The sequence below is a fragment of the Blennius ocellaris genome (assembly GCF_963422515.1).
Source record: "Blennius ocellaris genome assembly, chromosome: 14".
Taxonomy (NCBI): domain Eukaryota; kingdom Metazoa; phylum Chordata; class Actinopteri; order Blenniiformes; family Blenniidae; genus Blennius; species Blennius ocellaris.
The window spans coordinates 23,269,701-23,288,244 of record NC_137663.1 but is presented as its reverse complement, the minus strand read 5'-3'; the positions used below and the strand labels follow the sequence as shown (position 1 = coordinate 23,288,244).

Genomic DNA, 18,544 nt, shown 5'->3' with positions numbered 1-18,544 from the left:
TCATTCTGTGGGCCGGTTTGGTTTTTGTCATTACAAGTTAAAACTCTATAAGTCTGGGATTTACCAGTCTGCTCGCAGGTTTAGGGAACCTCCACGTTTCAAATCCACAATAATCCAAAATGTTTTTGGATTACGGATAAACCCTGCACGTGTTGTTCCGCCTCCCTCCAGTAGGTGGCGGTGGAGGACCGCACAAGGAGAGGGGGAGCTCCGGGACTGTTTAAAAAAAAAAAAAAAAAACGAAGTGGGAGGTGACGCGAACCAAACAATTTACGCGCTCTCTCCTCTCGGACTCCTCATATTTCCACCGGAGTAGCGCATGGATCTTGGCTTCACGCGCATAGTCGGATGCTGCATTGACTCGCGCACACAAGTAGCTGGCGCATTGAAGACCCACCGTGACTCCTTTTTTTTTTTTTAAAGTCTTGCCGAGCCGGAGGTGCGAGTCCACCAGCTTGGAACCGGGGCCGAGAGAGAGGCAGTGGCGACGGGCCGTGCGGTTCGTGTGGCGGGCATGGAGCGGTGGAAAGGCAGAGTGGCCCTGGTCACCGGAGCCTCGGTGGGAATTGGAGCGGCGGTAGCCCGGGCACTGGTCCAGCAAGGCATGAGGGTGGTGGGCTGCGCCAGGAATGTGGACAAAATAGAGGTGGGTCGTCGACATTTTAAAACGCGTTTATCACTTCCAGTGAAACTCAGAATGTATTTTTTTTTTCTATTTTTTTTTTATTTCCTCTCCTGCGAACTGACGACCGGGGCTAGCTAGCGTTAGCTCCCGAAGCTACGTACGTTTAGCTCCTTATATCAACACCGTGTGGGGGTTAAATAAACGTGTATTTCTGCCTTTTTTCTGGAACAAGTGAAGCTGTGTTAAAAGATTAAAAAAAAAAAAAAAAAAACACAAATTATGAGATGTTTAATCGCTTTTTTTTTAAGGTCACTTTAGTGTCCAAAGGAGCTAAATCTTTAAGATCAAACGTCAAAGTAAAACTGCAGCACAATATAACACTGATATGAGTGGATCCTGAAACGTGGGGGAGAATTTAACGCTCTCACGACCTGTAACGGATCAAGATACTTACTTGTCCCCATCACCTCCATGGACGGTGTCACTTCATTGTGGATCCCCCCCCCCCCCCTCCAGAGGTCACATCCAGCTGCGGCGTTTCCCCCTATGGGTTACCAGATGACCTGTCGTCGTGCAACCGCAGGATTTCTCCCCCTACTTTTAGCCCACGAAAAGCATCACTGTGGTGTCTTAAGAAGATAAATCTTAACGAGATCAAATGTCAAGAGTACCCACTAGTTTATTTAATGCGCTCGTGACCTGCGGATGATCATGTCGGGATACTTGATTGTATCACCGCCTCCATGAATTGACCCATTGTTAAGTGTCACTTTCTGCTAGATTTCTCTCTCCAGCTGCAGCTTCTCGGCTCGCCGGGAGACAAGTTGAGCAGAAATATAATAGCCACACTGTGTGGGGACAGTAAGCAACAGTGGGCGACTGTGAAGAAAGTCTCTCCTGATCACAGATCCAAGCCTGTTTTCATTTCACCCACAAGAATGCCTGAAAAGATAAATGACACAAAACTAAAAGTCCCCCCCCCCCCTTGTTTTACACCACTGTCCAATAAAATCAATCCCTGTAGGTAAACAACCAGCGGCCTCCAGCCAGAAGAAATTAGTGTCTCGTGCTTTGGATTCAGTACATCTGGATACACTTGTTTTCATTTTGTAGGTCAGTTGTTGTATCACGGGAAGTGCAAGTCACACCCGTTATTATAATAAAAGACAACCTTGTGGTATTGAATCCTGCTCTCATTGTACCTCAGCAATTAGTGTCAGCCTCGGTTATGCTTTCGAGTTGTTTGCTTAGCAATTCAGACGACCGCGGCGGTAAAGTACCCGAGGTATGAATAGTAAGTGATGTGGGCACATGTTCCAGCAGAACCACTTCCAGGGGCGTATCGATGCAACGACAGGATCCTCCTCCTCCTCCTCCGGGGCAAACCCCGCTGGAACTGCCCCGCGAACCGATCTATAAGCCGTAAGGCACTTTGCTTATCTTGTCCGGGCAATAATTAAGCCCTGCCCTCCTCGTCCCACTGATTCCAGCTCTGCGCTGCGACGAGTCCACGACACTCCAGCTTTGTGTCTTTATCTCGGGTTTTATTTGAGTTGTACACCTGTGCTTGTGTGTGTTATCAACATTTGCTTCCTCGGGACAGGAGTTATCCACTATTTATAGAACCTCATGCCAGCAATAATGGGCAATGTGAGCTCGTTTGATCAATAGAGACTGACTTGTCTTTTCTTTTCTTTTTAACCTTCACAGAGAAGTGATGGACTAATAATGTGCTTAATGATTATCTAGTTTTATTTCTGAAGGGCTCAGCCATATGACACCGTCACACATGTCCAGCATGTGCTGCTGTATTTAAATGTAAATCGTTTTGTATTGAGTTGTTCCCCTCTGGCTCCTGCGCCACTTCTATAGGTTACAACATTGAAGTTTCACAAAAAGGATTGTATCATTGTCGGTTTCAATAACTGTGATGTTAAGTTACAACTCCGATTACAAGCCACCGCTTTGATTGAGTGTCGCGACTTACTACTGAATCACTTCTTAAGATATTTTCCTACCTTACACACACACACACACACACACACACACACACACACACACACACACACACACACTCATCATGCCCACAGCAGTCAGAATTGCGCAACGGATGCCTTCATTCATACTCTGGTCACGTGGCCTCGCTTGTCAATAGTTAACCGCAACAGCTTGTTTCAGCCCGTCTGTGACTTCTGCATGACTAAAACAAGGTCATCGCACTCAAACACACATTTCGTACAGTTTTATTTCCCAATACGAGCATCACGATACTGGATCCTCTGAAGCAAAACAACAAAAGAGCGAATTAAAAATGTACAAGAATTGTAATGTTCATGTACTCCCAAGTTATTAACGTGAATTATTTCTCTTAAAACACTAAATGGAAATCCGGCATTGATAAATCCTTTCGCCGGAAACAGTTTGTGCTTTTTAAACTTTAATTTGAACAATTGATAAGACAACACATGGGACCGAAGCATCAGGATTTATTTTTACTATTTTGTCACTTGTGTGTGTGTGCCTGTATGTGTGTGTGTGTGTGTGTGTGTGTGTGTGTGTGTGTGTGTGTGTGTGTGTGTGTGTGTGTGTGTGTGTGTGTGTGTGTGTGTGTGTGTGTGTGTGTGTGTGTGTGTGTGTGTGTGTGTGTGTGTGTGTGTGTGTGTGTGTGTGTGTGTGTGTGTGTGTGTGTGTGTGTCACAAAGCCAGCATTGTATCCTCCCTGCTATGTAAACCGGCTGCAGTTGTGCCAAAGCTGGCATGCTGCTCGTGCGGAATGCAATTGTCCATGCATCACCAAGCAATTGTTCTTGACTTCCTTTTTTTTTTCCCTTTATTACTTTACTTGGTAGGAGAAATAAAGCCCTTTTACAGTTGCCGCTTCGCAGCAGCAATATTTTCTGCCTCCAGCGAGGAAAGGGGAGAAAATATATCCAAATGTTATGGGCTCCTGTTTTCTGTGTCAACAGGGCTGTGAGAGAGTGGAGTGGAAAGTTGTGGCGGCGGCATTGTTTTGCTGTCTGTGAGACTATGGAGCTGGCAGCAGTGGGGGGGGGTTTAGCGATGGGGGGGGGGAGTAGTTAGACGTGTGGTCACCAAGGGCTCTGTGCAGGAATGGAGACGCTCGGGCAGCATCCAAGAGGCCGCAACACACATTCTCACTAACTTTAGTGAAACCGTGTGACAACCAGCGGCTTTACTTTTTTTTTTTTTTTTCTTTTTAGAGGATAAACTACCCGTTTGTTAAAGTTACCGAGTGTGTAAAAGTATGGTTCTCATAGCTGTATGTGTGGAGTGTTATTGAGATTATGTGCAGTTTGTAGGTGAGAGAAGCATCAAAAATTCAGGTCGAATTTAAAGTTAAAGCTCTTTTTTTTAATTTATTTTTTTTACGCCATTTCAGCTATTCTGTCCCACATCACCCACACGTCTTATCTTCACATCTGGGTTTTTTTGATTTTCTGTTGGAGTTTTTTTTTTTACAGTTATGGGAGAATGAACACAGATGCTGATCTTTGCCTTTCATATGTCTGCTCACTTTACCGAGCTTTTCAGATTCCCACACGCTCCAAATCAAATCAATCCTTGTTTATATAGCACTTTTTATACACTGAAGTAACACAAAGTGCTTTAACAAGAATGAAAAACAGTGCAAAGATAAAATAGATGAATAAAAAGCAAATCAACATTGCAGTGCACCACCTACTCAAATTTTTTTATTATCTTGGTTAGTCACGTCATGCTTGAATCGAGATCTATTCAAGCTTTTACACATTTTAATAACATTAATTTAAATGGGTAATTGCATAGACAGTTATTTAACTGTCAGTCTCATAATTGCTTTCAAAGTCCATCATGATGATGTCGCCCTGGAAGGACGACACCTTTGACCTACATTGTGGTCATTCGGGACACAAATATGAAGTTTAGAAAAAAAGTGTTCGATTTTGTTTTGTTTTTTTGAGGCCGTCTTTTTGCAACTGCTGAACTTTAGCATTGATATTAAGGATTCTCACAGTTGAAATGAGTTACTTCTGCTGGAACAACTTAAAATGTGTTGCAGGGGATGAAATAAACGGTTGTCTATGACTTGTTCACAAATTGTTGTAACGAAGTGGATTAATTTAATGATTAACAGGATCAACAGGTAGTTTATTATGGATGACAGTTGTTTGTGTACAGCGAGGTGTGTTTAATGTTTTAGAGCAGATTGGACTCTTATTATTTCTGATTGCAGGCGGTTCCTATGGATTGAATATAGCTGACATGATAATACAAGAACTCCTCATATGTCATGTGACTCTTATTGCTGCACCACCCTCAAAGAAAACCTGCAGATGGGGGAAAAAAAACAACTAATATCTCGTTGAAAACCTAATATACTGTCACATTTAAAATGAAGGATTTATTTCTGGTCAAGGTTAAACATAAAAATATAAACGCCATCAAAAGTATTCTTCACTTTAAACGAGCAGAAAAAGGAATAGGCTGGTTTATTTATGTCTCTATTGTGAACTCTATGGAATAACCTTGAATATATACAACTTACAAACAATAACCCAAAATGACAAAAGGGAAAAAACAAAACAGAAGAAATGACTAAAGAACATAATATAATTAACGATTATATCAGTCTAAAACTCTTAATTACTGTTTATTTTACAGCATTCTTTTTTTTTTTTAAAGTTAACATTTAAGTTCATTTACAGAGATTGCGTATGATTTCACAAAGGAAATGAGTATAAATAAAATGTGAATTTAAAAAAAGCCTGATTCCTTAATAGTGCAAGTCTCAGTTGTCTTAATATCATATCAGTAGTTTCAGTATTCTGAGCATTAATATAGAATCGGCAGTTTTTACTTTGGATTTATAGTTTCAACACAAGTTTGTGATTGATGGCGAGATGTATATAATTCTATTTTTGTGGCTGTTTTTGAAAACGAGAACACAATTCCATTTCTTTTTAATTGCACTTGGGAACAAAAATGCATAAATGCATGTTCTTGGTTCAAGCAATACAGTAAATGGTTAAAGCAGTGTCGCAGATCATTTCTTTGACGGCATGAGTTAGTTTCTGATAACTGCGAGATGTTTTTAATCTCGCCTCCACCTTTAGGGATGAAGGATCACCACGACTTGCTTTTTCATGTTGAACAGCCCTCGTCTCATCTGATCAATCAAATCGAACGGTCGCCTATAGAAACGGTCGCGTTGGTGCATAAGCAGGATCAATAAACATCACGAATTAGGCATTGTGGCTCCCTTAAAAAAAAAAAAAAATCTCTCTTCGCTCCTGCTGTGGGAGAGAGCGCTCTGCGTGAGTCGCCACATTTGTTTGAACTGGCACTAAAAGCAGAAAGAGCATCGCCCTCCAGATAATGAATAAACCTATTTGTGTTGCACATAAGCTCATTTGAAACCGACGTGAGTGAAGCAGATAAAAGCTAATAAGGTAATAAGAATAATGAGTTTCGGTGTGACGGGAATCTATAATACGGTCTGTCGGTACGGACAGACGTGGGGGGGGGGGGGGGGGGGGGGGTGGGGGACGCTTCAACCCGTCCAGAGCTCCGGACCCCTTCGCCTCTCCACCTTTTGCATTTGCGTGATTAAAACGGCGGATTAAAACTTTGAGCCCTTCGGCAGGTCGGCCTGGGAAGGTTAATTTCAGACCTTGGCTGACCCGCCTTGGACTCGGCGCCCATCCTGCAGGGAGCAAAAGCTGCTCAGTCATGCTTCACAATCCAAAGCGGCACCGTTAAAAAGTGAGGCGGCGTCTCTCGCCGGTCAGACGCGAGGCCGTCTCCGCCACCTCCTGCAGGTTTCTGCGTCGGGGCTCCAGTCCTCTCGCTTCGGCACTGAGTAGATGTGAAATGGGTCAGGTCAGACAGATTTGCCCAGTTGTCTCATACCCTCTGTCTCACTTTTATCTCTTTATCCCTGATTCTTACTCGTCGTATTGCATGGCGTCTACATTTTTTAGTGATTTCCAAGAACTATCCCAAAATGCTCTGCAGCATTAGAACGCGTTATCCGTCTGTGCGTTGCATTTAGAATCTAATAATAGCTGGTGTCACGTTTTAAACTTTTAAGCGTTTCGCTGTGTCACCGTTCATCACGGCTTCCACGGTTACGGTTTTATTCCCCGTGTCAATTGTCAGCCGGGCTTATCGAGTTACCTCTCGGCTTTTGTCTTACCTCGGCAGAAAGCTTTTTCCACTGACTGAGTGTTTTCCACGCGAGCTGACAAAGACATATACCGAACTCCTAATCCATCGCGTTTCCATGGATCCCCCCCCCACCCTCCTCCCCGGAGAGGACCGGGACTCGGCAGCAGCACAGTAAATACAAACAGCATTTCCCCTGAATGTCAATCCTCCATTAGTCACGGCTGTACAAACACCACTGGACTTTTGTAGATTTAACTATACAGTCATCTCTGTGTACTTTAACAATTTAAACGGAGGTTGCGTCAGGCTGACGCAAAGACCCTGGAGCAGGTGAAATCATTTTAGCTTGTTTGTTTTTTTTTTGTCTTAATTCAGACAGAAGGCCTTTTTAAAAGGCTGGATTCTTTGCAGATTAATTAAATATTTTGTGGAGCAAAATATTAATGGCCTGTTTTTCTAGATCACTGTTGTTTTTTGGGGGGTTTTTTCCCCCTGGTGTAAACGGTGATGGAGCCGGACAGCTCACTGACCCTTATGATCCGGCCTCCATGCACCACCGCCGTGCCGTCCTCTCGGCGTTTTACCATCTTTCAAGGTGTCGGGGTTTACTGGCACTGACGTTTTCCCTCCCTGGGCCTCCCGCTACGATAGGTGGAGCGTTTCCTGTCCTGTCCTGTTGAAGACGACTTCAGCTTGTGTACATAATTTGTGAGTGTGTGTATTTGTGCGAGGAGAAGCGGGGGGGGGGGGGGGGGGGGGGAATGTAAATAACTGTGGCAGCAGGTTGGCGCTTGCAACAGAACGCGATGTCGTGAGGTGAACACATTCCTTTATGAATCTGTTTCACACAAAAATAAATATACAAGTACATCAACTTCAGTTTTTCTACGAAATGATAAAAAAAAAATGCAATCGGGGTTGTTTTTGCTCCAACAGCAGGCAGATTGGATTTGAGAGCGTTGGTCTGATATTGGAAACGTTTCAGCTCACGTACTGAATAGACACAATCCAGCCTGGCCCACTTTGTTAAGGCTTTGCGTCCAAACAAAGCCCCTCCCCTGTCCATTTCTGACGTCTCCTCCGTCATGAGACAAGTATGAGTGATATGACTCACTGATAAAATCGGCAGACGTGCGTGCATTCTTTGTTTAGGTGGAGGTATTGGAAGTACAAAGTGAGGAAACTCAAATTTCTTCATACTTGTTCAGAGAGGATTCTTCCCTTTTGAGGACAATAACGTCGTCCCACTGTCCAAAAAGAGACTCTCGATCACTCGGGGTGGTCGAACACGAGACTCCAATCAGCCGCTAAACTGTTTTGGTTTTTGGGGAAATAATAGACGTTATCATCACGTGTACTCCGCAAAAACTAACTAACCCTGCTTCCACTGTCAACATATCTTGTTAACTTTCCATGGCTCACATATGTCGATACCTATGTTAATTTGTTCTTTCTTGTACCACTATTCAAAATACGAAGATACTCCATTGTATAATATTGATATATGATGATTAATATATATGCTCGTTCCCTTTGTGAATATAGACATAGCTTTCTTCACGTCACTGTTATTTTTCCTGAGTAAAGTAAGCTGTTTGGGAAAGTAAAATCCAACCACACTGGTTGCACCAGTCTGTTGCGCAATACCTGACTTTAATATCCTTAACCTGTAGAGGTGATGAAGACTTTGACTCGTATAGAAATACCAGGCAGTGTGCACATGTCAAAATTAAATTTTCTGCACAGCTTGCGAGGCGTACGTCTGTTTATCGCCTGGAACTCCCTACTGTGAGCAAGAGGGTAGTTCCCAACAAAAGAGGTAATTGTTTTTTACCTTATCTTACCCGTGTAGATTAGGCTGTCCTGAGCAAAGCACTATAAAAACCACCCCGTTCAACCTTTAGACTTTTTTAGTGGCGGCGTTCAGTGCAAACAGGAGATAATCAGGCAGCCATCCCTTCTGCCCTGCTGCAATCCTAATATACAGCCTGCTGTCACCTTCGACCCTGCAGCCTGCTCCTCTGTCAACCTACACTTGGGGGGAAAAAAGGTTTTTTTTAACATCACATTAACAGGAGCTAAGTTAGATACCGAGTTTCTGTGATGACACATTTTCTCAATCTGAAAACCTAAGGAGCGGAGGCTTGTCCAACTCTTCAAGGTGTGTCTGCCTGTAAAAACTTTTATGACACTGCGCTTTAACTGCAGTTTGAAGTATTGCCTGAATCTCAGTCAGTGGGGTGGGTCTGTCCTTGAAGCCGCACTTCGTACAACATGTCCCAGAGAAGGTTGTAGTGCGGCGCTGCATGTGCTTCGATAACTGTTAATGCATCGCGCTTCGGCGTTTTCTCTTCCTGTCACTTTCTCTTAGTGGCCGCCAGCCCTCCCCCCTTGTTCTCCCTCCTTCTGCACACTTTTTGTGATCACCGGACATCACTCTTGATAATGAGGACGAAAATGCGCCATGACGGGCTAAACAGTTGGGGGTTTTTGTTTTTTTGTGTGTCACAGGTATTGTAATAGTAAGAAGGACGGAGTAGCTCTGCACTACGTCTCCCGTTTCTCTTTTCTTTTGCCACCTTTTAACAGCCGGTATATAAAGTATGGGGGAAGGCATGGCGCCAGGGCAACACGACCCCTCCCCCTTTTTTTTGTAAGCGAGAACTCCTGAGTGGACCTGAGACAAATCTAATTTCTCCGCTGCCTTGTGCAATCGATCTCGGCTCTCCACCGAGAGCCTGTTTCCCTTCAGCACTTCAGCATCCTCCTCCTTATCGCCCCCCCCCCGCTCTCCTCTGGCGACTTGTTTTTGCCGGACGATTTACAACGGTTTTCCCGTGAATGGGTGAATGATTGATGAATATGATGTGGGACAATGATGTCCATTGCATCGTGGAGATTACGCAACAGCCTCCCCTTGCAGGGGGGCTCCAGGTCATGAATGTGACTGTGTAGGCGTCGGTCGCGGAGGGTCTTTGTAAAGAATTAATGATCTGCAGTACATTTGTCAAATACGTTACATGCTTTTTTTTGTGTCTTGGTGTGTCGATCTTATCCACACTGAGATTCATTGATTTTGAGTTAATATATTGAAATGACGTATTGATGTGAAATGTTTTAGAATAATATCAAAACACCTTCCCTGGTTTCATCTCTCTGGGTGGTTTGGGGCAATATAAGGGCATCTAGTGGAGGAGTGGCAGATTACAACTGACTGAACAAAGTAGAGCCCGTTTCCTCTTGGTAGTATAGATTAAATTATCCAGGGGTTTCAAACACACGCTGATGTGTGGGCAGCGTTTGTTTTAAAGGGCCTGTACCTCTTGAAAGTATTGACTTGTTTCAGCTGCACACATTTATCCACCTGGATGTTTAATTAAAATAAGACCATGTCATCGCCACAGTGTGAGGAACAGTTGATAATGTCCACAACCTGCGAGAGGCAGGTGTGAATTAGTAGTATGCAAATTCCGTTTTGGGTCGCCGGAGGTCGAGCTCCAGAGATCTGTCCATCTTCTACAAGGACTCGTATGAAGGAGTGTAACTCGACTGCAAAACCAACTGAAACATGTCGATCTATCTGTGAGACTGTGGCTGCTGGTACCGGCTTGGGGGGGAAAAAAGCTCCACCTTGATGTGACGATAACGAGACGAATAGAATTCTATAATAGAGAATTGACCCGTGTGTCACTTATTATATTTGACGCTGTTAAAGTAGTGCCATTAATAACCTTAAAATTCCAACTTTACAGTTTTTCTGTGTTGTGGCGCAGAGTATAGGTGATGAAAATGTCCATATTTTTCAGAAAGCGTATAATGTATGCTGAAAGCCGATCGACAGTACAACAAGAAATGCAAGTTATTTCAAGGTTGATTAAATTACTTTTCGTCAACATAATTTTGACTTATCTTCTATTGACTGCATATTTAATATGTATAATTGTGAATCAATAGTAGGTTAGGTCACATGTTCATGCTGTTAAAGAACCACTGCACTGTATGTTGTCGATTATCAACTTTAAAAGGTTTGTACCCTGAGAAAATGTGCAAAATCATCACGTTTGGTTTGATCTTCAGAGCCGCTCTATATTTATTCGGTTGCTTATCTGTGGGGAGGCTCGCTGCAGCGCTCGTCATGGGTGTGGCGAGAGCGCGAGGGCCGGGTCCCGATCGCTACGGTGCAGCCGGTGCCAGATACACACCCACTCACACAAAACACACAAGAGACTCACAGCCTGGGACTTCCTGGAGCTGGACCGAGATCACAGCCGCCCTCACTTCACCCTCAGTCGCCGTAGTAATTCTTCCTCTCCCAACAAAAGAGCGGGGCCCCCCCACCCCCCCTCGCCGGCTTCCCCTTTACATTAACCTCCTTTCTGAATAAAGACGAGCCTCTCTTTTTAAAGAGCAGCCTGTCCGGAGCAGGCCCCCTGCAGGGTGACGTTACAAAGCTCGGGGCCGATGTCACGTCGGACGTCGAGGTCAAAAGGCATTATTGTGGCCGAGCAGGCTCACAAAACGCAGCGTCGCATCAGACGGGAAACGGTTCCCCGTTACGTTCTGTGGTGTTTTGCCGGGGCGGCGCACGTTTTCAAGTGTTTTTAGCATTTTGACAGCTTTGCCCAGGTAATAGCTCGTCTCTCGGATAATCCCGGTTAAACGGCTTACAGGCGGAGCGGCGAAATCTGCAGACTGGCGGTGAGGGACACGACGAATATCTCTCCGCTGCGTTTTGTTGGAACACAAAGGCAAGATGACGACTCGTTTATGGCCAATATTAATAATTAACGACCGGCGAAACTAACCGCCGGACCAACGAGTTGTGCTAAATCGGCGCTGCCTCTTTGTTTCTATCCACAACATTCACAAAACAGAAACGCCGCCGTCGCATGCACTTTGCACATGTGACCTGTTTACAGCCGCTCTTCCAGTTAATGCACCAGATATGACAATACCTCTTCTAACGTGATGCACATGAGGCGAGTGCAAGTGACTGTAGTGACACGCACCCACTGCATCCAGCAAGCCATATTTTCAGTTAGGGGGTTGTTGTTTTTTTATTGCATTTAATGCTTTATTTTGTTGAAAATCCACTACGGTGTCAAATATACACGCGCTCTGCAACACATACAGATGACTAACTTTACACCCGTGTGTCATATTCGCCTGCAAAGTGTTTTAAAATGTCATAAAGTGTCGTGATCTCCCTCGCTTCGTGAGAAACGCAGTGAATAGATAATCGTTAAATGTGTGCCAGCTCCCTTTACGCCGCGCCGCGGTTCCTATAAAGCAGCGTCAGTCCTCACTTTGAAGCCACGGTGTCTTTATTGAGCAAGTAACTGATGACGGTGTGAAAATGGCATCGTGAGGTTTTAACGTTGTGATTTCTCAAGTCTCTCGCTGGCCAATGTCAGGATGTGGTTTTGTATCAAGACCGTTGTGCAAAAATGGCTTCTTTTTTTTTTTTGTTTCTTTCTTTCTTTCTTCTCGCTGGCGGAGGCGGCAGCACAAAGTGATTTGTTTCCTCCCATCAGAGAAGAAACAGAAGTTTCAGAGGCTTATGAATGTATTTGGAAGAATTATATTTAAAGAACTTTCATTACACCTTCCGGAGATCAGTGATGAATATAGTCTGCAAATATATGCTGTGTGCACTTGTCCATGAATATAATGTTTGGACGGCGCCTGCACCTGTTGTGTGTTTAAGAAACCTTATTTGTCTGCAATAGGAAACGTTTTTATGGAAATGATGTTTGTTCCTTTCCACTAGAATGGTTTTTATTTTTTATGATTATTTTGTGAGTTGTTTCAGTCAGAGATTATAAAATAGGGCAATTTATTTAATCCTCTTAGGTTTTTACTATTTGACTTTGCTGCACAGTAATAATAATGGAAAAAAAAGAAAACTTGAGAAAAGTGCTGCTTTTTCATTGCTAAATAAATTAAACAATTGATGTATGATTAAAACTTGCGGATTATTTCAGATTGCATGAAATAAATAAGAAGCTCTTTTTGGATAAATTAAATTTAGGGGGGGGAAGTAATTTTTGTGATTTTATAGCAGTGTAAAAGTAATGACGTTATATATCGTGTAGTTCACAATATCGGTGTAACTTACCAAACAGCATTCAGGCTAAATTAAGAATAACCAGTGAATTATTTTCAAGAGATAATATAGTTATAATCAATCATTTCAGCTTGTATCGTTGTCTTTCCGATTAAACGTTGTTTTAGATCGCGTATCATGTAGAGCTTTTAATAAAAGGAATTTAACAACACGAGAAATGTAAGATAGGATTGTTGAGTTGAGCGTTTGTAGGACGTCGTCGATCCCGTCGCCTGGTGTTCAGACCGAATCATTCCCACTGCAGCATTAACGTGTGTGTGTGTGTGTGTGTGTGTGTGTGTGTGTGAGCGTTCACGGTCAACGTCCTAGACGTTAAATCCCGTCACCGGTGTCACGGTCTCAGTGTCAGGAGCCCCGCCCTCACCGCCCGCCGGGCGTCCGGAGCGAGGCGTCAAGTGAGACGTGTTGGTCGGTCACCATCGTGACCACACACGGCGATGGGCCTGTTTTACAGCTCTCCTCTCGTCTGAAGTTTGATTTTTGAGCAGCATTTAACTGCATTCTTCCTGGTGATGGTGGCGGTTTGAGCAATGGTGCTGACAGATTACCTCTGGCCCTCAGCTGATGTGCTGTTGGTTTTATGGCTGCACGGCCTCCCTGCGTTTCCTCCGCGGGAGCCGGTAGGGCGTTCTATCAGCCGACTCCCATCTTTATTACCGCGCTTGAGAATTAATCATCAACACCCTCTCAGTCCAAGAGATCAAAATAAGCCACTTTGTCCAACGCCCATGACCTCTGTTAAGATGAATTTTAAATTAAATGGAGTGTTATTTTGTGTGTTTTTCAGAAGCTGGCAGCAGAATGCCAGAGCGCCGGCTACAGCGGCACGCTCATCCCCTACAAGTGCGACCTGTCGAACGAGGAGGAGATCCTGTCCATGTTCTCGGCCATCAAGACGCTGCACAAGGGCGTGGACGTCTGCATCAACAACGCCGGCCTGGCCCACAGCGAGCCGCTGCTCAGCGGGAAGACGGAGGGCTGGAGGAACATGATCGACGTGAGCGAATCACCGGCACATACAAGTTTAACGCACTGTAAAAATGAACAGAGGGGAAAAAAACGATGCCGAAAGCCCGCCTGCTAATGTTCTATTGACTCCATAGTGGTTCTTCTGTAGTGGGAGAGCAGAGGGAGGAGCTGAAACGGCTGCTGAAGTGAAAGCGGTGATGTGTGGAGGCGTCCCTCCCCTCACAGAGGCAGTTTCATTGGCTCTGAGGAGAAGCTGAGGCCTACTCATGAAAGCCAGCTCTAGTTCTCATGTTTGGACTCCACATTGTCATTCATTAAGCCCTTGACCACTGAAGACCCCCACCCCCCCACCACCCCCGGCTCTAAAAGTCTCTTTTCTCCCGGGTCCAGCATTCGTAACACTCGCCCATCTGTTGTCATGGCAGCCCTCACGAACGCGTACAGCAGCGTGTATTTTTAGCCTGTGTTTAATCTGCCCACTGACCTTGTTTGGTCACCTCCTCCTCCTCCTCCTCCTCCCCCTCCCCCCATCTTGCTTCCACACTGCCGTTAACCTGCTATCTATCAATGTGGCTCCCGCGAGCGGCTTTTCGCCCTCAAGCCGGCCGGGAGCAGCGGGTTTCAGACGGTTGAACGCCGTGACCCCGGGGGACACGGAGCAGCTGAACACAGACGTCTGTGATTAAACGCAAGAGAGTTAAACCTAAGGATTGTAATTTGGTATTTTATAAAGACCGATTATGACACTATGATGATACGACGCATTGTCATTGGGATGATAATCCCTTCAGTAGGGAGGAACAAGTAACACTCGGACCGACGTTGCCCAGAAATAAGTCGACTTCGGTTTTGCTCAATAGAGACGTTTCAAGTGAAAATGCGTCGTTTTTTGTATTTTCGCTCCAGGAAAGTTTTGTGTTTGTATGGCAGCATTTTGAAAACTGTAGTTTTTTGCATTTTTTTTTTATTGTCTTTTATTTAGTCAGGAGAGCCACATTGAGATTAACGATCTCTTTTACACGTGTGTCCTGGCAGAAGTACATAAAGTACATTTACAGTGTCAATACTACTAAAATGTTCTGAAAACAAACAAATTTCCACGACGCGGATTCAGTGTTTTCAAAAAGTAGCGTTTTCCCCGTTTATATGGAAACGGGTGTCGGAGCGTTTTTTAAAAATTGCACCTCGGGAGCCGTTTTCAGGAAGTTGCATCATCGGCATGTAAACAGACACCCAAAACGCAACGGTGACGACCTGTTTCCCACAAAATACGTCCCAATACTTCACCCCTGAATCCCGGTGTCGGCAAACAAGCTCCACATTTTAAAATTCCTTTTTTTTCCTCCACAATAACAAGTTAATTTTCAGCTCCAACACCATAACAACTTATAAAAAAGGTGCCTGCAAACATGAACCCTATTCACTGGGAAAATAAATCGCACTCCTTCACAAATGAAAACAAAGCACTTAATTGGATGCGTCATGTGAACACATCATTGTTTGATCGTTTTTTGTTTGTTTTTAACCATTGCACCTCTTTATAAACGGACAAAAGAGCAGAAGCAAGTGAGCGGACCGAGAGATCCCGTGTTATCAGACGGTGTAAAAACCAGTGACATCATTGAGTTTGTCACCGCTGCATCTGGGAATATTGATCATTTTTATTGGTGTTGTAACTATGAATTGTTGTTTTCTATTTTGTGAGCTGCGGGAAGGGCTTGAATTTCCACCTTGGGATTAATCAAATAGTTTGTTTTTTTGTGCAGTTTAGATTAGATATCAAATAGAAACAACCAGGGAACAGAAATTGTTGTGTAAACTTGTTGTGTTCCTTCCCTTCTCCTGGTATTGCACATCACTTTTACTGAAATCTGCACATGGAGGGGTTCTATTAGTCTGTCCTGCACTGAAACAGACTCCTAAAATGAAATAATTTCTGCGCCTCGATTCATATGAAAATGTTAAAATAAGCGTCTGCTCTCGCCGCCTCTGCAGGTGAATATCTTGGCCTTGTCCATCTGTACCCGCGAGGCTTATAAATCAATGAAGGAGAGGAACGTGGACGACGGCCACATCATCAACATTAACAGGTGAGGAGTTAAAGCAGGATGGAATTAAAAAAAACAACAACAAAAAACACTTATGGAGCTATAAAGCCTCCTGTTTGCAAGTTTTTTTCTCAATTCCATTTGAGAACGTGACTTAATAAAACTATCTCTAATGTATTCATCTGAACATTCACCCCCCCCCCCCCCCCCCCCCGGCGCTCCAGTATGAGCGGGCATCGGGTGGTGCCGAACGCCGACGTCCATTTCTACTCCGCCACCAAATACGCCGTGACCGCCCTGACCGAGGGGATCCGGCAAGAGCTGCGTGAGGCCAACACCCACATCAGAGCCACGGTGAGCGCACGGCGTTTTGTAAAAAACGTGCAGTCGGGAGCGGGCGGCGGCACGGCGTCTTGTCTGTGCAAAACGGCGAATAAGTCTTGTCCCGTCCCGCAGTGCATATCGCCCGGACTGGTGGAGACTGAATTTGCCTTCCGGCTGCACAACAGCGACCCGGAGAAAGCGGCGTCGGTGTACGAGAGCATCAAAGTAAGTGGGCTTGGATGGATCCCGTCTCCCGCCATGCCAGCGCCGCCTTCCTTCCTTCCTTCCTTCCTCACTGACTGTGTCACGTTCTCTCCGGTTCGCAGTGTTTGAAAGCAGAAGACCTAGCCAGTGTTGTCACGTTTGTCCTCAGCGCGCCGCCTCACGTCCAGGTACCCGCGACTCGCCGTCCTCCCGTACGGAAGTCGGAGCGGCCGGCCGGCTTTCAGCGCTGACCAGAGTGTTTGTTTGTTTGTTCAGATCGGAGACGTGCAGATGAGGCCCGTGGAGCAGGTGTCATAGCAGCGAAGCAGGAAAACCTGCCGGGAGGAGCAGACCGCACAGCAGCCATGGTGACTCCTTTAGCGAACTCCGCTGGGCAAAGGGAGGGAGGGGAGGAGGGAGGAAGGGAGGGGAGGGGACACACACACACACACACACACACACACACACACACACACACACACACACACACACACACAAAACAACCACAGCTGTGTTGGGTCTGCAGGGACGTGAAGCGAGGAGGACCGGAGCCTTGAGGAGGCTGAGCGGAGGTGGAACCGACGGGCGTGGACTTTGTTTAACCAACACGAAAATACTACTGAATGCAGCAACCCCGATATTTGTGAATTGAGCCCCTCCCTCCCTCCTCCCTCCTCCCTCCCCCCCATCCCCGCAGAGCCGAAGCTGACTCCAAACTACAATAGGAACAAATAAAGCGAGAGTTGCTGTCCACATGACCGTCGTCACTTCAGAGGGAAGAGTATGCCATTGATTGCACATGTTTTCTTTCTTTTTTCTTCTTTTTTTTTTTGTAGGTCATTACAACATATCTTTTTGAAATTAAATTGAGAGTAATTGCTGTTTATAAGAATTTTTTTTTCTCTCTCTCTCTCGTTTTCATTTTTATTAAATATTTTTAGCTTTTGATTCTAGATAGAGGTGGTCTCACATTAACTAACCCGACGCTATAACACGCCGTACCCACTCTTAAGTAACAGTCATTCTGCCACCTTCACTTAGCATAGACCCCCCCCCCCACCACCGTTCTGCCCCGGGTTGACGTCGTTTGGATCAATAATAAACCTCCTCTGATGGGGGAGGGGGGCATAAGGAGAGACACCGGGGTCTGTAAATCACAGGCGTTCTTACGTTCTACCTTTCAAGCCTGTGTAGATTCAGTTATTCTGCACTTTGAATCGCGAGGAGTCACATGAGGGAAACACTGGCAACTCACGTAGGAGGAAACTAACTGTGCACATGTATATTGTAGAAACATGTACCCTTCTGTTGGAAATTTCACATTAAATGAAATTATGATGAATAAGAATAATAATAATAAAAAAAATTAAAAAAAAACATTGCCCAGAAGGAAGTTATCCTTTGTGTCGTGTTTATTATCCTGAGTCAGATGCAGATTCTGAACTTTGTGACAGAGTTTTTATTGCACCTTACATATTATACAGTTGACATGAACCATGAACTCCTTTCATAATCGTCTGCATGTCGATTATCAGCTCTGAAAGTCATTTTGTTCTAATACACAAGTCTGCAAAAATGTGGCTCGTGATTTTAAAGGGGAGTGTGGGGGGGGGTTATTTTGCTGTTTCTTGAGAAAATAGGTCTGTACCTGGTCCCTTGTCTCAACCGGTATGACCAAAAGATGGCGCTCTTAACCTGCATGTATTTTCACAGACATGAGATCAGCATGGAAAACTTAATTTCCCATCATTTAAAACTCATAATTACACATCAACATAAAGATTTCAACTTCTTTTTTTAATTGATTTATAAAAATGTTAGCCTCAAATCAATAAATCAAAACCAAATGTCTCCTTTTTTTTTTTTTTTTTTTTTTAACCAGGAAACTCAAAACAATATACAACTGATGCACATAAATAATTCTCAGCACCCTTTTTCTAAATGTGATAAGTTCATTGGCTCACAAAAAAAAAAAAAACGGTCGCTCCGGGTTAATCTGCATGGCAGATATGTAAAGCATCACATTTCCACAATCAAGCAAATGATTTATTCCAAAGTCGTCATTTTCTGAGCGGAACT

At 44.5% G+C, this 18,544-nt stretch overlaps 1 protein-coding gene across 2 annotated transcripts; it reads left to right on the top strand.

The window, feature by feature from the left end:
* Positions 1 to 358: 358 nt before the first annotated feature.
* Positions 359 to 17,805, top strand: dhrs11a (dehydrogenase/reductase 11a). Of its 2 annotated transcripts, XR_013936922.1 has the most exons (8): positions 359 to 646; positions 13,708 to 13,917; positions 15,885 to 15,979; positions 16,162 to 16,291; positions 16,394 to 16,486; positions 16,588 to 16,653; positions 16,742 to 16,833; positions 16,992 to 17,805. XR_013936922.1 is itself a non-coding variant. In XM_080508931.1 (7 exons), exons 1-7 carry the CDS (start codon positions 515 to 517, stop codon positions 16,781 to 16,783), a joined length of 768 nt encoding a protein of 255 aa, XP_080365057.1. In that variant the 5' UTR covers positions 359 to 514; the 3' UTR covers positions 16,784 to 17,805. The 2 variants fall into 2 exon arrangements, 1 of the variants encoding a protein (XP_080365057.1); XM_080508931.1 differs by having other exon boundaries at positions 16,742 to 17,805.
* Positions 17,806 to 18,544: the final 739 nt, after the last annotated feature.

Excerpts from the sequence above, each read along its gene's own strand:
- dhrs11a (XM_080508931.1), top strand. The coding sequence starts at position 515 with ATGGAGCGGTGGAAAGGCAGAGTGGCCCTGGTCACCGGAGCCTCGGTG. Across the intron at positions 13,918-15,884 it reads GCTGGAGGAACATGATCGAC|GTGAATATCTTGGCCTTGTC; the intron begins GTGAGCGAATCA and ends CCGCCTCTGCAG. Across the intron at positions 16,654-16,741 it reads GCGCGCCGCCTCACGTCCAG|ATCGGAGACGTGCAGATGAG; the intron begins GTACCCGCGACT and ends TTGTTTGTTCAG.